We start from the raw sequence: 18,471 nt of genomic DNA on the forward strand, positions 1-18,471 counted from the left end.
TACAAAGTGTACATGGGTTTTAGGGTCGGACATTTCCTGAAATGGAGAAGGTTTGTAGGTTGGAAATCCCGATGAAGAAATGGCTTCACAATTCGTCGTCCAGAGGTCGTCCTTCATCAGTCAATTAAGGATGCGAACTCGCTAAAGCCGTTCCGCGAAGCAAGTTCGGGGAGCGATATCGGACCCCTGGCTAGCGAGGATGGTCGAGAGTTCATCGTCACAATGAAGCGGGCGGGGTGAGATTCGTTGCAGGAATATCCGTTCTTCAAACTAATTGTGACTTCATAAAAAACCGTTACAATAATGTTTATATACATTGATACCTAGTACGGGTTCTCAATGAGTCGATGTGTTCTACGTCATCAATATTGTCGTTTCAAAACCATCACAATCGTGGATTTCGACGTTTTATTTTGCGCACTAGCCCGCGATATCGTATTAGTTCGTAGAAATTCCGCTAGACGACCGTACGGTGCTGCCACCTCGCTAGTAGAATAAGGATTGACAAACGATTAGGTGTAATTTATGAATGTCTTTATTAATTAACACGTTTGAAAGTGGAAATTTTTCAATATTACACCGATTCATTCATAACCAGCTGAGAATGTTGCATAGATTTGTACAAAGTGAGAGAAAGAGTTTACAGTACGATGTAACAACGATTTTCTTTCTTTTTACATCGACGCACGCGAGTTGTAACGAAGATTTACTTTCTACGCGACGGAAAACACGTCTGCTCGACCATGCATAACATATTCCATTACAAAAAACAGATCAATAATCGTATTTACAACAAGACAAGGCACTCATAATAACGTTTATACAGAATAAACCGTATCTCTTCCGATTCAAAAATCCTCCGGGACGATTCGAATTTCCGATAAATCTTAATTTTTTTCATACAATCAAAGTAACTTTGAACAATGTTAACAAACAGACAAACAAACAAATGCAACGTTGTGTGAAGAACGATCCTGAACCTTCATTCAAACACATTCATTAATATCTACAAAATAGAGCAGTGGCTCCCTCTGTTAAGAAAGGGTCGCACAATATTTACAATTTCTTTTAACGAGAAACTTTAGGAAAGACATTTTAGTTCAATTTTATAATCATCATCAGTTTAGTAATTAAAACAATTCAACGAATTCATTCACACCAGGCACGCGCATCCTGCGCACTAGGTTTAGTAGTTATAACTACAAAAGAAAGGCATATTGACAAGGCGCCTGTGGCAATGGAGGATCCACCAGAGGCGCTATAGTATAAGCTCATTGTTCATACGTGTTATGTACAATACTCCTGGTGGCCAATCGAGAAACCAGTTCCACAATATAGACACACTTAGATCTAACTCCATTATAAGTGCGTTTTGATGATATTTACATCGAAAGATTGGCCATAGTACAGCGGCTATCTACAACAGTCCACCTCGAGTGTGGAATTACACAATTCCTCCACCAGCCGCCATTTGTATTTTGACAATTTGGTCGTATATTTTCAGCGCTGGTCCTAGTTTTAACGACAATCCGGTGAGAACGTCGTTTCGTTTCATTAACAGCAACGATTTACCGTCGATCTCCTGAAATTATAATATAATCACAATATTCAGAGGTTCCGATTCTTTACTCTCGGGGAGGTTCCGATTCTTTGCTCTCGGGGAGGTTCCGATTCTTTGCTCTCGGGGAGGTTCCGATTCTTTACTCTCGGGGAGGTTCAGATTCTTTGCTCTCGGGGAGGTTCCGATTCTTTACTCTCGGGGAGGTTCCGATTCTTTGCTCTCGGGGAGGTTCCGATTCTTTGCTCTCGGGGAGGTTCCGATTCTTTACTCTCGGGAAGGTTCCGATTCTTTGCTCTCGGGGAGGTTCCGATTCTGTACTCTCGGGGAGGTTCCGATTCTTTGCACTCGGGGAGGTTCCGATTCTTTACTCTCGGGGAGGTTCAGATTCTTTGCTCTCGGGGAGGTTCCGATTCTTTACTCTCGGGGAGGTTCCGATTCTTTACTCTCGGGGAGGTTCCGATTCTTTACTCTCGGGGAGGTTCCGATTCTTTACTCTCGGGGAGGTTCCGATTCTTTACTCTCGGTTGGGGTAAGGCGTGATGCTGTTGCATTCGCTATCGGTTCTGAACGGCAGGGACCGCAGGGGCAACACTTCAATGACTGGGGTGTCGTCGTGAGGTTAAACGAACAATCCAATAGGGGTTAAAGTCTGGGAAACCAAGATCCAAACGAAAATGAATTAAGTTAACCCACGAGTTAAAGTTAATACCAGTCTACAAAACCGGGTCCAGGTTCTTATATCTTATATCTGACCTGATCTCTGAAGTTTTCTGCCTGCACCGTGAATCCGACCTTGGCGATGAACTCGGCTACGTCATCGATCGACCAATCAGCGATTGACACGTGGCGCAGACGTTCGACGTCGATTCGGTTTAAAAGTTCGTCGATGAATTTCTGTTCGGGTCGCGCTTCAACACTAAACATTCAATAAAACACACGTCCGAAATGAGATCACGCATTTGTCTACGACAGTTCGGAGAAGTTATAACAGAAATAACATACCCGCAGAAATAATATCCCCGCGAACTTTACTTACCTGTTGTTTTTTATTTGGAAATTAGTGGGCGAGTCACAGGGAGTCAACAGACACGAGGAACTTGCAGCTACGAAGAAAAACAAACGATTTTTATTTTTTGATCTTCTTTAGATTCAATGCTAAACTGAGAATTATGGAACTGAATCTTGATCTGTAGAACTTGGTGCAGAACTGTGGAACTGAGGCCTGGTCTGTGGAACTGGATCCAGAACTGTGGAACTGGATGCAGATCTGTGGAACTGGCTCCAGCAACAGTAGAACTGGAACTGGATGCAGATCTGTGGAACTGGCCTCAGTAACTGTAGAACTGGATTCAGGAATGCGGGATTGGGTCGCGGGTTTTACCTCCGTTACTGTCCGTGGTCTCCATCAGATCACATCCTAATTCTGAGCAATTCTTACAAACCCACTGCCCTGAAATAACGTTAAGTCAATTTCATTTATTCAATTAATTAATCTTAGATGTGAAAATAGGCTGGAATTACAGCGTTTGAACGACTTGTTTCTGACCTGTCGGGTTTTCATCGATCTTTGGTTCATGGCATTGCATATGATAACCTTTATCACAGGCATCGCAGAACAACAACTCGGCCTAGAATTTAAAAAAAATACGATTTCTTTGAGCCGCAAATCAGCGATGGATTGATTTTAAGGGGGGTGTTGGATAAACTACTGACCGCATCGCCAGCCTCTGAACAGATACAGCACGTTTTACAGTCGTAACACTGCCACGGTGAGTCACGTGCTCTCCTCGCTAGATCTTCACTGTAATTCATACATGTTGGATGCACTGAAAAAAAACATAAATAACATTCAATAATCAATAATCCAGTTTCACTTTTGATAAAATAAACATCAGTTGAAGCTTATTGTCATAATCAGTTCATTTTCTGGGATCCAGTTCCACAGTTGTCTGGGTTTTATATCAACCTAGTTCCACAGTTGTGTGGGTTCAATTTGACTGAACCCAGTTCTACAGTTGTGTGGTTTGATTCTGAATTCAGTTCCACAGCTGTGAAAGCTTTATGTGACTGTGTATCCAGGTCCACAGTTGTGTGGATTTAATCCAACTGTGGATCCAGTTCCACAACAGCTTTTGATTTTAAGAATTAAAACTAAATTTAGTTTTCAGATGACCAAATCTCTACCTTCTGTTTGACAATCGGAACAGGTTAACATCTGTTCAACAACCCCGAATCGATTGCATTCCGCCGTCAGGAAACACAGCCGACATTTATCCTACAAATATATATTACAAAAACAAAAATTTAAATGAGATATCTGTTTGATCAAATTGGCCAATAGAGGGCTCTGCACTCACCTCGCCCGTGTCGACAGTCGCAGGCAGATTTTCGGGTAGCTGTGATGGAACGATCTTTCCAGATACCTCCCCATTTTTCTTCAAATTTATTAACTTCTAAAAATATGAATGTAAAATTAAAGGCTTAAAAAGTGTTGACCCGGCCGGCCGTTTATGTATGTACCCTGTACATTACTTTTTAAAAATCATGATCAAGCTAACAATAACAGACCCGGCAGTTATAGAAATGAACTGATTACAAATTTTATTGCAGTCTTCAAAAGTGACCCGGCAGATTAGGAGAAACGATAAGAAATAATTTTCTTGCCTCAAAAAGATGTTTCTAAAAGTTTTGGACACATTAGAAATATCGCGTGAACCACACGACACATTTTATATATACGTGTTGATATTTTCAGAACAAAAAGAACTTAACGCATCAAACACAAACCTTATTAATGCCCTTATAGAAAACAGATCGATAAAATATGGGAGAGAGAGATATATAACTTCCGGTTTGCGTTGAAGCGCAGACACAGGCTGCGCGCGCGGCGCTGAAATTACTGTATGTTCTAACTATCAGTCAGCGAGCGAGCGAACGTGTACCGTGTGTTTAATTCGATTCGATTTTATCACCTTATCACCACGTGACGACTTAGCCTAGTAATAATTCAATACACAAGAATATAGATCTTAATAAGATATAGCTATCTATAGATAAAATAAAGAGTTCCGTCTCCCTAAACATGGTACTTCTGAATCAAGTCGACATATAACATAAGTTCTGTCCACCCTACTCGGTACTGGTCAAGTTCTGTCCACCCTACTCGGTACTGGTCAAGTTCTGTCCACCCTACTCGGTACTGGTCAAGTTCTGTCCACCCTACTCGGTACTGGTCAAGTTCTGTCCACCCTACTCGGTTCTAGTCAAGTTCTGTCCACCCTACTCGGTACTGGTCAAGTTCTGTCCCCCCTACTCGGTACTGGTCAAGTTCTGTCCCCCCTACTCAGTACTGGTCAAGTTCTATCCCCCCTACTCGGTACTGGTCAAGTTCTGTCCACCCTACTCGGTACTGGTCAAGTTCTGTCCCCCCTACTCGGTACTGGTCAAGTTCTGTCCACCCTACTCGGTACTGGTCAAGTTCTGTCCCCCCTACTCGGTACTGGTCAAGTTCTGTCCACCCTACCCGGTACTGGTCAAGTTATGTCCACCCTACTCGGTACTGGTCAAGTTCTGTCCACCCTACTCGGTTCTGAATACTCGTAAATCAATAAAATTCAACGCCAAGAATAGAAAGTCTGAAATGTTTCCTTGAGCTAATGTAGTTGATTCAACGTTTCGACTTTATCCGAATAGTAATCTTCAAGTTTACCGTGTATTCGAACTAGTGTAGTTTCGACTAAAGTTTAATTCATATACAGAATTCTACTGAATTTTCAGTCGTCTTGTTAGTATACAGGAATTTTGGGACGGGGATTTAAGCCATTACAGCGCGCTAGTAACAACCGGCCTAGGCCTATTATTATATATATATATATATATATATAAATACATTCGTACATAAAACCGGGAAAATGAAAGTTCTAACAGCGATATACACCGTGCGTGGCGTATATAGATATTATTGAAACAGCGAGTACAAGTTGTTGTACTGCGAGTCTCTACAGTGTCAGCACAGTTATAGAGAACCCGATCATTGATTGGTATATAACCGCTATAAAACCGCTTCTGGTTTTACCTCCAGAACATATCAGAATAAAACATTTGGAATATCTATCGGAAAACACTTCCACCGGACGGACCTAATTTCATGAATTTATATACAGGGGATGCCGAGGGGTGGGGGTACGCAAGGCCCTCCCCCCCGCGGCCCGGAAATCCGCACGGTCATTGCGGTCAATTCGCCCACAGATCGGCGATATTGTAGCTAGCTCCCCAAATCACATCCCCGCTTAGACATTCCCCGAAACATATATACAACCGAAAAATACTACCCCGCCCAGAAATACAACCCAGACATAACATTATGCGTCGGTTGTATTTTTGTATATCTGATAATAAAGGCTAAATATCGGGGATATTTTCGAAGAAGGAGTTCATCGTTTAAACCGCTAAAATAAAAAAAAATTAAGCGTATTCGAAAACAGTTTAAAATTTCTCGGTTGAAGGCGAGGCGCGAGCCTCTCCGCGCCTCTCCGCGCCTCTCCACGCCTCTCCGAGTCTCTCCGCGCCTCTCCGCGCCTCTCCGCACCTCTCCGAGTCTCTCCGCGCCTCTCCGCGCATTCCCAGAAATCAGGGTTTTATTTCTGAGCAGCGGCTTTACTCAATAGATTGAATTCAAAAACCTCGAACCTGACTGGAAAAATATCGAAATAAATCGGGGGCGATATTTCTGAATCCCGATTCCTGACTCCAATATACGAAAAAACCGTGGCGAATAATTTAATATCTTCAATTTATTTTTCCATTTCAACCTTGGGCTGCGGGGGGTGCTGCACAGAAACACCGTAACAAACACGTTCGATCTCGGAAAAATTGTCACCGAAACAGCATGTTTCTTGTTTCCGCGCCGTTGATACGACCACCACACGACGGGTAGAAGCATTGTAGCGGAAACATTGTTTCTGTTTCCTGTTTCTGCGTTTCCCCGCGTCGAGTGCGTTAGTTTTTATACCCAAAAGGCGGATCTCAGGATTCTTTGAAGTGGACCTTTAAATTTGGTACCTTATTTGAAAAGGGCACATAATATGGCAATACGAGGGCAAGCAAAACATTGATGGAGGTTCTGGTGGTCCCCCCCCCACGGAGGATTCTGGACAAACAGAGGCTTTTCTCGCCCTTATCTCTCATCACGGCCCATCGGATTTATTTGTTAGTCTTTTAAAATTCTTTTGGCCGATCACCTGCTTCATATCACGCGGAATAGTTCGCCGCGGACTTTGCCAACACGACAGACAGCGCTCCTTGTTGTACAAAGACCGGCCGCATAATGTGTTGTAAAATTTAAAAAAAGCTCGATTTTATAGACGCGCGACACAGACGACTTCAGCTTGTACGACGCGTATATACCCAGCGTTCAGAACGGACTGTAATAGTGCGCGTCATAGCAATGAGTAAAACATGCGTCGTCAATTCGCATATTCCCTCAAGAGAATTAAAAAATAATCCAACTGCAATAATTCCTATATATCACATTCCTAATTCCCCTCACTCCCTCACTCCCTATTACTCTCCCCTTCCCTAACACTCTCCTCCCCCAACACTCTCTCCTCCCTATTCACCTCTCTCTCTCTCTCCTTTCTCTCGCCCTTTCTCCTTCCCCCTCTCTCAGTCTAGCCTCCTCTCCCACTTTCTCCCTCTCCTCTCCCCTCTCCTCTCCTCCCTCCTCTCCCCTCTCCTCTCCCTCTCCTCTCTCCTCTCTCCTCTCTCCTCTCTTCTCTCCTCTCCTCTCCTCTCCTTTCTCCTCTCCTCTCTCTTCTCCCCTCTCACCTCTCTCCTCACTCCTCCCTCCTCTCCTCTCTCCCCTCTCTCTTCTCCCCTCTCACCTCTCTCCTCACTCCTCCCTCCTCTCCTCTCTCCCCTCTCTCTTCTCCCCTCTCCTCTCTCCTCTCCTCTCCACATTCCACACTCACCGGGTATACGAATCGACTCTCGCATTATTTATATACTTAATTATTAAATCAATTTTTGAGAATGAGCGCATAGTAAAAATAAATCATACATAGGCTTTTTTAAAACGAAAATGGAAAAAACCAAATCGACTGCCAAAACATCCCCATAGTGTTGCGGGTCAGGTTCGAGAGATTATGGGTTGTTTTTCTCTTGTCGTCATAGCGTCAGCGTCATAGCGTCTGTCGACGCTTTTCAATATTTCATATACACGCGCGACGGTGCTTTATTTCGTTGTTTTTTTTTTTGCTCGGCAATGCAACGTGACAAACATCCGCGACTGAAGAGTTGTTTTATCACCCGCAGACGTAGTCATCGTTCGAAAAGGAGAATTTCAGCGCGCTGCGCGGCGATAGAAAAAAGGCATTTCGTGAATATTAGAAATTCGAAATTTAGGGAATAAAAATAAGTCTTCGACAAAACTCCCGATTCAGACAAGATAATAATAACCGAACGCACTATAGTTCGGTCGTAACGTATTTCACAGTGTCGGCCATCTTGAAATCGGTGCGAACTACAGCGATCGCGCTCGATCCCGTGGTCGAGTATTTTCGGACTATTATCACAGTTCCGACTAAACTGACATTCGGTTTCATTGGGGAACATGCAGAATTCACGAATTCGGCTATTTCCTCGCGACGTGGACTTGTGTCGTTCAAAAACAGTTGAAATAACAACTCGAGCCGCACTCGAATGTGGTTCATTATCAGATTTATTGGTGTCATAATATGAAATCAATCGATGAAATAGAATGAGGGAAATTGTTATCATATTCTAAAGGAGGTATACAACAGACTTCATATAGGCCGCATGAATATCTGCCCACGTCGCGGCGAAATAGCCAAAGTCGTGAATTATAAATGTTCCATTTCGTCGACTTCGCGGTTCCGATAACCGAAGTTCGCTCGAACTGTTGAAACTGGGGAAAACCCAATCGTCTATACATAAACAGGACCCAGTTGTTGCACAATTGCTGAGTTTACGTTAGACCACAAATTCTTTAAGACTTAACGTGTTGGTTTTGTTGTAAGGGACACCAAACCAAAACGAAATCAAACGAAATCTACTTAACAAATACTTAACGGGATCCATCCCTATTTTCAGACCAAAAAGTAGCTAAACTCATAGAAAATGAAATGATTTCGGCAACTCTGGCGAAACACTCGCAATTTCTACTCGAGAGTCCGTTGCTCGTATGGTACCACCAAATCGAACGGAACAGTTTTCCTATCTTTTTTTTTTCTCGCGCATTTCAAAACGGCGGCCGAAATCGGGGACGAATAATTTCGAAAGTATTTTCGTGCGACCGTTCTTTTTTCCTCGGTTGTCGTAGAGAGTATATATATATATACGTGTAAGCTAGGAAAGCGACGGCTTTTAACACAGTATATAGTTTTAGTATCGGCGGAGTTCGAGAGCCAGCGATATCGTACACACCACGCGTATAGGGAGTGCATGTATTGTACACGGACTCGTATAGGCTTTAATAGGACGACTTATCATTTACCAACCAACAGATTCTTATATATCAGCGAATATAGAAATCCCATACTAGGAAAGTCCGCAATTCATACAGTCAAGTCTCTATGTATAATTTCGGAAGTGATAGTAAAGATGTTACGAATGACAGAAAAAGTCGGCAATAATTCCTTGAGCAGAGTTTAGTTCAATTAAATTTATGGTATAATTTATAGCCACGTCTATTTATTTTATAGATAGTTTATGTACTGCCGAAGCTAGTACATTTTGGTAGATTTTTGTTTTGATTTGGTGTTCCGTACAAACCCACCACGACACCACGCACGAGTTGGTAACTAATATTTGCCCATATATTCAAGTATTCACGCATTTATATCTGATGAGTTTTTTCTGCGCTCCAATTGAGGAAGCGTCTTTACGCCGAGCAAAATCAAACTAAATCCTCTGAACTTTAGAATAGGCCACCTTACTCAAACGCGCTACAGTCAACCCCCAGATTTACCGCCCACATCGGCGCAGAGCGATTTTGGCGGTATAGAGAGTATGGCAGTATATCGGGGGTATTTTACTATTGAGATGTAGCCTAAATTAAGAAAACCTCGTGGTAGGCGGGGTGGCGGTATATGGCAGGGTGATATATCGGGGATGACTGTATTTTGAAATAAAGCTTCTCGCTGTTAAAATTGTTAGACTTTATATACAAGTTAGAAAGAGAATTCATTCATTCAATCGAATTAAAATTCAAAAACACGCAACGTTTCGATCTAACGCTATATAGAGATCGTCGTGTCAGGTGGAAGTGTATATAGTGCAGGCTTTCATCTTAATCACTGATTTTCGACCGTTCAGGAAATACTTTTGTTACGGAATAACGGATTTTTAAATGCCCAAAACAAAGACGCTGATTGCGTAATAAGATTTGGACACAAACTAGGGGTAATTTACAACTTAAAACAGTTACATATTATATACTAACTAAACATATTAAGAGCAGAGTCAAGCTATAGGGTATAGGGGGATACTCTTATATACACTCTAGTGCTGAAAACGTGTTGTAAAATTCAATGAAACGTTGAATTATAAACAGCTTGACGCGGGATTCTATATACCATTTACAACACGGACTCAGAGTGTTTCATCAATGGTTATAATGAGGACAACATCAGTATTCCTGAAGATGACTATTATGATAAATTTAAATATATATATAATTCTAGAATGGAAACCTTAAACATAGTCGAATAAACTACACTAGCTCAAGGAAGAAATTTCATAGTCTTTTTATTTTCAGAATGGGATCGTATATTATTTAAATGTATAATTCTAAAATGGAAACCTGGAACATAGTAGAAACGTCGAATAGCTCAAGGAAACGTTTCAGACTCTTTTTATTTTTTTATTCTTAGCGTGCATGGGTTTCATATTAGCTTTACAACACAGACTCAGAGTGTTTCGTCAATGGTTATGCTTGTTTTTTTCACAGAAACTATCAAAACTTAAAGATCCTACGCCCGCAAACCAGCTCCCCGACCTCTAACCCCCCGCCTTTAAGATCAGGTAATCCGGGAACCAGCAAACATTTTCTATTACAAATTTCAAACTAGTTACATTCATGAAGAGAATCTTATGAAGAATGTAAAATTGATTTAACACTGGACCCAGTTCCACATGTGGGTTAAAGAATTTTAAAAATTAAATCATTTTAACTCTGACGAGTCCAGGATAATTCACAATACAGTGGAACTGTTTAGAAAAAAAATATTCGTAGCGCAATATTCATATGAAAAGGAAAAACCCAACGGGATTTAATTGCACATTTTGCGGTGGTGTTGTGAGGTTTGAACGAAGACCAAGGTATTTCGATTCAAGTACGAATTCAACCCCCGGCTCAAGAATTTTGTCATTTTAGAATTTTTTTTTTGGGTTTGAACTCGTTCGCGACGACAGCGAAGTCGAATTCAAAACCGATAACTGGGAAACACACTGTGGTCCATTGTCAAGTTGGTTCTAAAAATACCGAACTAAATTTCGTTCGAGTTTCGCTTTTATATTTTTATAATTCAATCAACACATTTTCACCAAAGTTCATGTATTTTTATCTGGATCCAGTTCCACTGCCACTCAAGGCCGATTCTTACTAACAGCGAATTTCAGCCGAATTCTGCGGTGTATTTAGTAGGCCAGTTCCACGGGATTTGTGAGATTTGTATCAAGTGTTTTTTTAGTCCTGTTTTGTTAACAAAGATAATTAAATTGGCACATTCAGCGTGGGAGTTCACCTAATACTGACTTTTTGGACACAAAAGTACCCTTTTGGAATGTGGCAAGCCCTCCGAAATTGGCCTCTAATGATCCGCCCCTTCGGTGGCTTTTCCCTGTCCAATATTCAGCTTAACAGACGGTCCATTAGGCCCTTTTCAAATCAAAATATTACCACTTTGGAATAAATCAGTTTTGAATATAATCAGTTTGGAAAATGCCTCATATAATTTAGTCAAAAAACGCTAAGACCCTTTTTGATTGTAGAGAGGGTATAATCAAATAATCTTTTAGTCTATTTCGACGATTGACTGCATTTGGATATTGCTGCCCCTAATCCTTGAGTGTCTGCGTTGGCAGAAATCTTCTACAGCCAAGAAGACACGCACGCAAAGGCCCCGATAGTTTGTCTTCATTTTCGAGTGATCGTTCTTCGATGTCTAAATAATGAATTAGGATCCAGTTCCAAAGTTCCCAGTTAACATAGAGTTAAAATAAATTGATTTCAAATAAACTGATTTTAACTCAGAGTTAACTCACAACTGTGGAACTGGATCCTGCGTTCAGAGTTAACTCACAACTGTGCAACTGGGTCGAACGAATCAGTTTTGAATAGCATTGATTCGTCACTATTTTCTTCATATAATTTGCGTGTGCAGTTTTTTTTCCCGGTAAGATACGAACCTTCTTTTTACCTGAGCCCAAAGGGCGGCCTTTTTTACCCGTGGTCAACTTCCTCTTGAAAGCGGTGTTGGCGGTCGTCGGCGGCATTTCAAGTTGTTGTATCGAGTCGTCTGCCGCTGGTATTGTTTGTAGCGGTTTGTCTGGCTCGGCTGCTGGGGGAGGAGTTGTCGGCGGAGCTGACGGAGTTGCCGGTAGTTCATCGTGTCGCAATACGTATCGGTCATTCGCTAACCGTTCGATGTTACCGGACTCGACCTCGCGCGCCAGGGCCATACTCAAATGCGTTTTCAACCAGGACGAACTTTCCGCGTTGCCTTCCAACCACTGTTCTATTTCTGAGTAACTGGCGCCGATTTCTTCCTCGTGACGGTTCGCGTCGCGATCCGGGCCGGCGTCCGGGGGATCCGACCCGATCGCATCCCCGCCGTCGTCGTCAACAGACATCACTTTACCGTCGCTAACAATCGCTTTGATCGCCTGATACAAATCAGACCGAGTTTGAGTCGAGTTTATTTTTTCGTCGGCCGACAAATATTTTTTCTTCCATTTCGCCGCATTTCTATAACTGGCGCTGCCCTTGTAGTCGACTTTTATCGCTAAACCGAGCGAAACGAGCGATTCTATCGCGTTCTGCGTATCGACGAAACTCAATCCGTACCGACGTTGAACAAACCGAGAAATGTGTTCCAAGTCCGGTCGCGCTTTTCTATTTCGCAACTGGTCAATAGCGCCCAGAATAAACTCTTGCTGTTTCGTCGGTTGCGGCGTCATCTTGTTCTGTATCCGCGGATTTTTTTCGGCGTTAAAACCGTCGCAGTTTTTAGCAAGGCGACTCGTCACAGGTCCGACAGTATTTACCGAGAATGCGCGGCTCTCGTTCTATCAATCTGCGTTGTATATCTTCGATACAGGCACAAGCCGCGGTGGTTCAATGCCTGTGTGTGTGTGTGTCTGTGTGTGTGTGTGTGCAGAGTGTCTGTGCGAGGCGTATAGCCAGCTCTAGCTTTACTCATGTAACGGAAGATTGGCATTGCGCACGCGCATACGCGGTTATCGTCTGCTGACGGCTGTTACACGCAGACACATGTACGCGCGTACGTACACATATACCGATCATTAAAAAGTCGATTTTTGATCCGCAGTTTAGTCGGATCTGCACCAGGAAGCAGGCCACTTATTTGATTGATTCTGTTTGCGAAATAATAGTAATAAGTCAGAGAGCTATGTGTCACACCACGGGGAGATATACAAGACACGGACACGCGTCTCACTCACCCGCGCCGCGATCTGCATAGGTATATTTAGACTTTTCTCTCCGCGCGTTTCAAGTCGTCGACGCTCCATATTCTGAATTGTCCCTTATCTTTCCTTTTATCGCGAGCTGGCGGTGGGTTTTATTTGCTAAAATCTCTTTTCATCGTCTCGACGCGATCCCGGTTTGTATGTACGTACACCCGGCCTCTCGGATCGGAATGTCGAAGGGTGCTCGCGGATCGCGGCATACCCGACACCGACTGTTTTAAAACATCGCTATAATAAACCAAACATCAACTCACTATATCCGACATTCTACGTTTCGTTAAAAAACGAGGAAGAAAGAGTCTATTGAAAACAAAACGAATCGGTCTAAAAAAAGTGTCGATGTAATTCGATTTTGGAAAACTGATAGAATATGTTTGAGGACCTCTTTGTGGATGGATGGATGTTGAGAAACTCGGAGACGTTGCTGAATGAAATAAAACGAATATAACTTTTAGAAAAAATACACCATTTATCAACTTGACAATAAAAATATCGATTATTCGTGCATAGAAATATATACATATCATTTGAGGTATGATTATCCTATGCTTGAAAGTTGCGTATTGGTAAAAAAGGATTTTATTCGAAAAAAAACTTATTTTTTATTTTCTACTTGTAAAATATTTTTCTAGAAAAGATTCTCGCGACTCGCGGCGGTTTATTTTTTATTTAGACGAGAGTCTCCAGTAGACTGGACGACCGATCCGCTGACGTCACTGCGCTCAAAACGATGACGTCACTACTATCCGAAGCCGATCGATGATGATGATGCACGTCAGCCACTGACGTCACTATAGACCGTTCCAGAAGTTCGATAGCCTCCAGCGAGTTGGAACCGGAGTTACCGGAGCCACCCGCTCCCCGAGTCAACATCGTTCTGACTCCACCGCGTTTACCGGCGATCATATCCCTGATCTTCGACGAGCGATCGCGTGCGCGACCTTTACGCTTGCCGTCTGCAATTGCCAAGGTCACCGCTGCGGCGATCTGCTTACCGGAAGTGTGCTCGTCAGCGCCACCTGTTTGTTTAGTAGCTAACTGTTTAGGCGGGCGCAGAATTTGCGCGGATATCGACGAGGAACTGGACTCGCAGGGTATCGAATACTTCCAACTAAGCAACTTTCTCATCAACAATAATTCGAGTTTTTCAACTGCCTTTTTATGTTTCAATAAATCCTCCATCAGCCGATTCCCGTCGTCTTGTTTTTTCAGTTTTCTGTATCTGCGCAACAGGTCCGACGACGATAGATTTTCACCTACGAATTTCTCAATCGTATTCGCGTCTGAAATAAACATGATATGCACATTGATTAATGCCTAAGTTGTTTTCGAATCAAAATATGCGCGAAGAAATGATTTCCTCCCGCGAGAACTGAATAAAATATATATTAGGCAGTGAATTCTGTGACGCCAGTTTCTTTTCACTCTCGCTGTATGTTACATCTTTATAGATGGATTTCCGTCAACCCACACCTGCACAGGATTGTGTCTTATGGGTCTACGTTGTGATAAGTGAAAATACTGTAGTCAAGTACTTTTGTTACTATCGGTTCATATGAGACTTACAGTCTGTCACACCTACTCTCCGTGCGACGTTTTGGTCCGTAATTTCGTTAATAACCGATTTATCTACCTTTATTATGCATCAATTTGTTCAGTGAGGAATTTGCATTCAGAAATAAACAACAATTTTCACTTAAGTTGTTTTTGTTTTCATTTATGAGCGATAGTTTACTCAGCATACGCTCGCGTAATGCTGAAAAATCCGCTCCGCGGACGCTCGGAAACGTTACAGTGACGTCATCACCTGCTCATTAGCATATCAAAATACAGTAGGTGGCGCCACGTGACGGGCCATAAAAGCCGTTTTTCAGCATTACGCGAGCGTATGCTAGGTAAACTATCGCTGATAGAAGAAAACACAAACAAATTTCTGCCAGTTCATGATTTATTTCTGAATGCAAATTCCTTACTGAACAAATTGATGCATAATATTTACAGATCAACCGATTATTAACGAAATTACGGACCAAAACGTCGCACGAAGAGCATCTTACATGTTTAAGACCGATCTAAGCTCATTCTATTTCAATAGCCAATTCAAAAACTCAAGCCCAGTCTATTCCTATTTTGATTTGACAGCCTATCTAACAACTTAAGACCAATCTTAGGATTCAAAAAGATCATTTTTTATCTTAAGTATTGACTATGGAACCTGGCCCCAGTGATAAAGTCTGCTCTACAGATAAATTTGGCTCATAAGACACGTTGAAAATCAGCCAATAATAACGTATTAACTCTACAGTCAAACTTTACCGACACACACTGTTGATGTATATCAGATTAGAATCTCTTATTACCTGTATCTATGGTTTTAGCGATTTCGATGTGGGTTGTTTTCTGGTCTAGTTGTACCGCTAATATTGATCGGTTTACGAGGTTCATCTGTTGTACGACCGCGCCCAATTCCTTGTGCAACATTTCAAGGCGTTTTTGTTCTTGCGACAATATGTTACAACGACCCCTATATTCGAATAGAAAAAATAATGTTAGGCCTACCCTTTCTATCTTTCACTTCATCGCCCTTTTTCATGAATCATGATTTCAAAAATGAATCTGAAAAATAATTTTGCAAATCTTGGATTGCATACTTGAACGATTCTAGATTTTTGTCGAGGCACTTTTGAGCCGCTGCCAAATCATCTTCCAGTTTTTTCAAAATCGATCTAATTTCGGGATTTTGTTCGGCTTCGAGCCAGTTGTAAATGGAATCGTTTTTTATCGGGTCGACTTTAACGCCTCGACGATGATGATCCGGACTCTTTTTCTTCGCGTTGTCCTTTTTGTTGAGCAGCATATTCTGGTTAGTATTCGACTTTAAGGTTAACGTCGGAACGCGGGAGCCTGGACCGCAGTTTAACCACCTGAATTGCTGCAGAAATTCCATTTCTAGCCAGAACCGTTTTTTGGTTTGGTAAAATTGAGCCTGCTTTCGAAGGGAAAACAGTCTTCAATTGTTGAATATTGCAAATTATGGAAACCATGGTTATTCACTATGGCCTGAAAACTTTGGAGGCAGCTCCAATAACGTCAACAATAAAAGTTATAGTCCATTCATGGTGAAGCTGGTCCGTCAACTCCATTCGTGGTCAATATACAGGTCAAATACTGCTGCGTCTTTGGTCAGTAATTCTTCATCGTGGAAAGTTATTACAGCGTATAATATACACATTTAATGTTTTGAAATTGCAATGTGGACACATAATAAAGTAGAACAATATGATACATACAAGTAGCTGTTTTTTTAATGATTTCATATCAGATTTATCGGGCAGTCACGACATTTATTTTCAGATAAATTAATTTCATATTTACAGCAGTTTTTACATCGCGCGGTGTAGACACGATCGAGAAGCACCCGATACACCTACTCTATTACTGTACTCTAGTAAGTAATCGCACATTGAAGGAAATGATGTCAAAATACCCTTTTTCAGTATAGGCTTCTTCGTGTCATTTTGAAAGTCTGGGCTGACCACATCTTTGTGCGTAGGAATTCACAACCTGGGCGGTGTGTCTCGTGACCACTCTCCCAGTCTGGACAGTGTCTCCTGGTGGATAGGAAACCACTCTTCCAGTCTTGACGGTGTCTCCTAATGGGTAGGAGACCACTCTCCCAGTCTGGACGGTGTCTCCTGGTGGATAGGAGACCACTCTCCCAGTCTGGACGGTGTCTCCTAATGGGTAGGAGACCACTCTACCAGTCTGGACGGTGTCTCCTAATGGGTAGGAGATCACTCTCCCAGTCTGGACGGTGTCTCCTAATGGGTAGGAGATCACTCTCCCAGTCTGGACGGTGTCTCCTAATGGATAGGAGACCACTCTACCAGTCTGGACAGTGTCTCCTGGTGGATAGGAGACCACTCTCCCAGTCTGGACGGTGTCTCCAAATGGGTAGGAGACCACTCTCCCAGTCTGGACGGTGTCTCCTAATGGGTAGGAGACCACTCTCCCAGTCTGGACGGTGTCTCCTAATGGGTAGGAGACCACTCTCCCAGTCTGGACGGTGTCTCCTAATGGGTAGGAGACCACTCTCCCAGTCTGGACGGTGTCTCCTAATGGATAGGAGACCACTCTCCCAGTCTGGACGGTGTCTCCTAATGCATAGGAGACCACTCTCCCAGTCTGGACGGTGTCTCCTAATGGATAGGAGACCACTCTCCCAGTCTGGGTGGTGTCTTCTAATGGGTAGGAGATCACTCTCCCAGTCTGGACTCCATCAATAAATGGGTCGAAGAAAAAACGTCCGGTAAAATCAAGGACCTAATCCCGCCCGTTGCGCTACCCGTATTCACTAAACTCGTCTTGGTGAACGACATCTTATTAAAAGGTAATTGGGACAAGAAATTCGAGGTCTGGGCCACGCGTAAAGGCGAGTTCAAGGTCGACGGTGCCGAATTGAAATTCGTCGATATGATGAATAAGGAGGATCGATTTCCGTTCTGGTTCGATCGTGAATCCGGATGTAAAATACTGGCTTTACCGTACATGAAAGAGGAGCTCAGCCGGAGGCGGCCTAGCCGACGTGGAGCGCCGCCTAACGGTCGAATTCTTGAACAGACTGGCGAATAGCGTCGGTGCCTGGAAAAGGAAAGTGAAGGTCTCGCTGCCGAAATTCAAATTCGAGAAGAAGGTTGCGTTGAATGACGTGCTGGATGCGATGGGGATCAGGAAGTTATTCACGGAGCCGACCTGAGCGGTATGGACGGTACTGACAACTGTTTGTCAGTCGCGGCATTCATAAAGCGTTCATTGAAGTGAACGAAGAAGCGGAGGCCGGAGAACCGTTTTTATAATTACTAGTTATTCCTTGCCGCCTGAATTCAGAGCTGACCGTCTGTTTATGTTCTTCATTCGTGCAGGGAAGTGTGATGAGATAGTGCTGATTCGTTATAGTCGCACGAAGGCCTTACTGTTTATGGGAAGAGTGACAGACCCGACTGCTTAGAAATATCTAAACCAATCCGAACCAGAAATTTATCAGCCTAAACCGATATATAATTCACATTGAACAATATCATATCAAAGCTTTGATGATAAGACGACCTAAAATGAAATTGTGCCGAAAAAATGGATAAGACTATCACGGTTCTGATTTGGGGAGGGGCCTGACTCGCGAA

At 42.7% G+C, this 18,471-nt stretch overlaps 1 protein-coding gene and 1 pseudogene across 1 annotated transcript; one reads left to right on the plus strand and one right to left on the minus strand.

The window, feature by feature from the left end:
• Positions 1-351: 351 nt before the first annotated feature.
• LOC141910814 (uncharacterized) lies at positions 352-12,947 on the minus strand. Its single transcript, XM_074801646.1, has 9 exons — positions 11,990-12,947; positions 3,919-4,014; positions 3,746-3,836; positions 3,275-3,387; positions 3,108-3,189; positions 2,943-3,011; positions 2,598-2,664; positions 2,315-2,477; positions 352-1,582 (listed from the first exon to the last, which is right to left on the minus strand). Exons 1-9 carry the CDS (start codon positions 12,758-12,760, stop codon positions 1,445-1,447), a joined length of 1,590 nt encoding a protein of 529 aa, XP_074657747.1. The 5' UTR covers positions 12,761-12,947; the 3' UTR covers positions 352-1,444.
• A 4,294-nt stretch (positions 12,948-17,241) lies between these two features.
• LOC141911183 (leukocyte elastase inhibitor-like) lies at positions 17,242-18,299 on the plus strand (annotated as a pseudogene).
• Positions 18,300-18,471: the final 172 nt, after the last annotated feature.

Source organism: Tubulanus polymorphus, chromosome 9 (assembly GCF_964204645.1).
Source record: "Tubulanus polymorphus chromosome 9, tnTubPoly1.2, whole genome shotgun sequence".
Taxonomy (NCBI): Eukaryota; Metazoa; Nemertea; class Palaeonemertea; order Tubulaniformes; family Tubulanidae; genus Tubulanus; species Tubulanus polymorphus.

Coding starts and splice junctions, on each gene's coding strand:
- LOC141910814 (XM_074801646.1), bottom strand. CDS start 12,760: ATGACGCCGCAACCGACGAAACAGCAAGAGTTTATTCTGGGCGCTATT. Junction 4,015..11,989: donor TGGGCTCAGGTAAAAAGAAG/GTTCGTATCTTA, acceptor TCATATTTTTAG/AAGTTAATAAATTTGAAGAA. Junction 2,665..2,942: donor GACCACGGACAGTAACGGAG/GTAAAACCCGCG, acceptor TTTTCTTCGTAG/CTGCAAGTTCCTCGTGTCTG.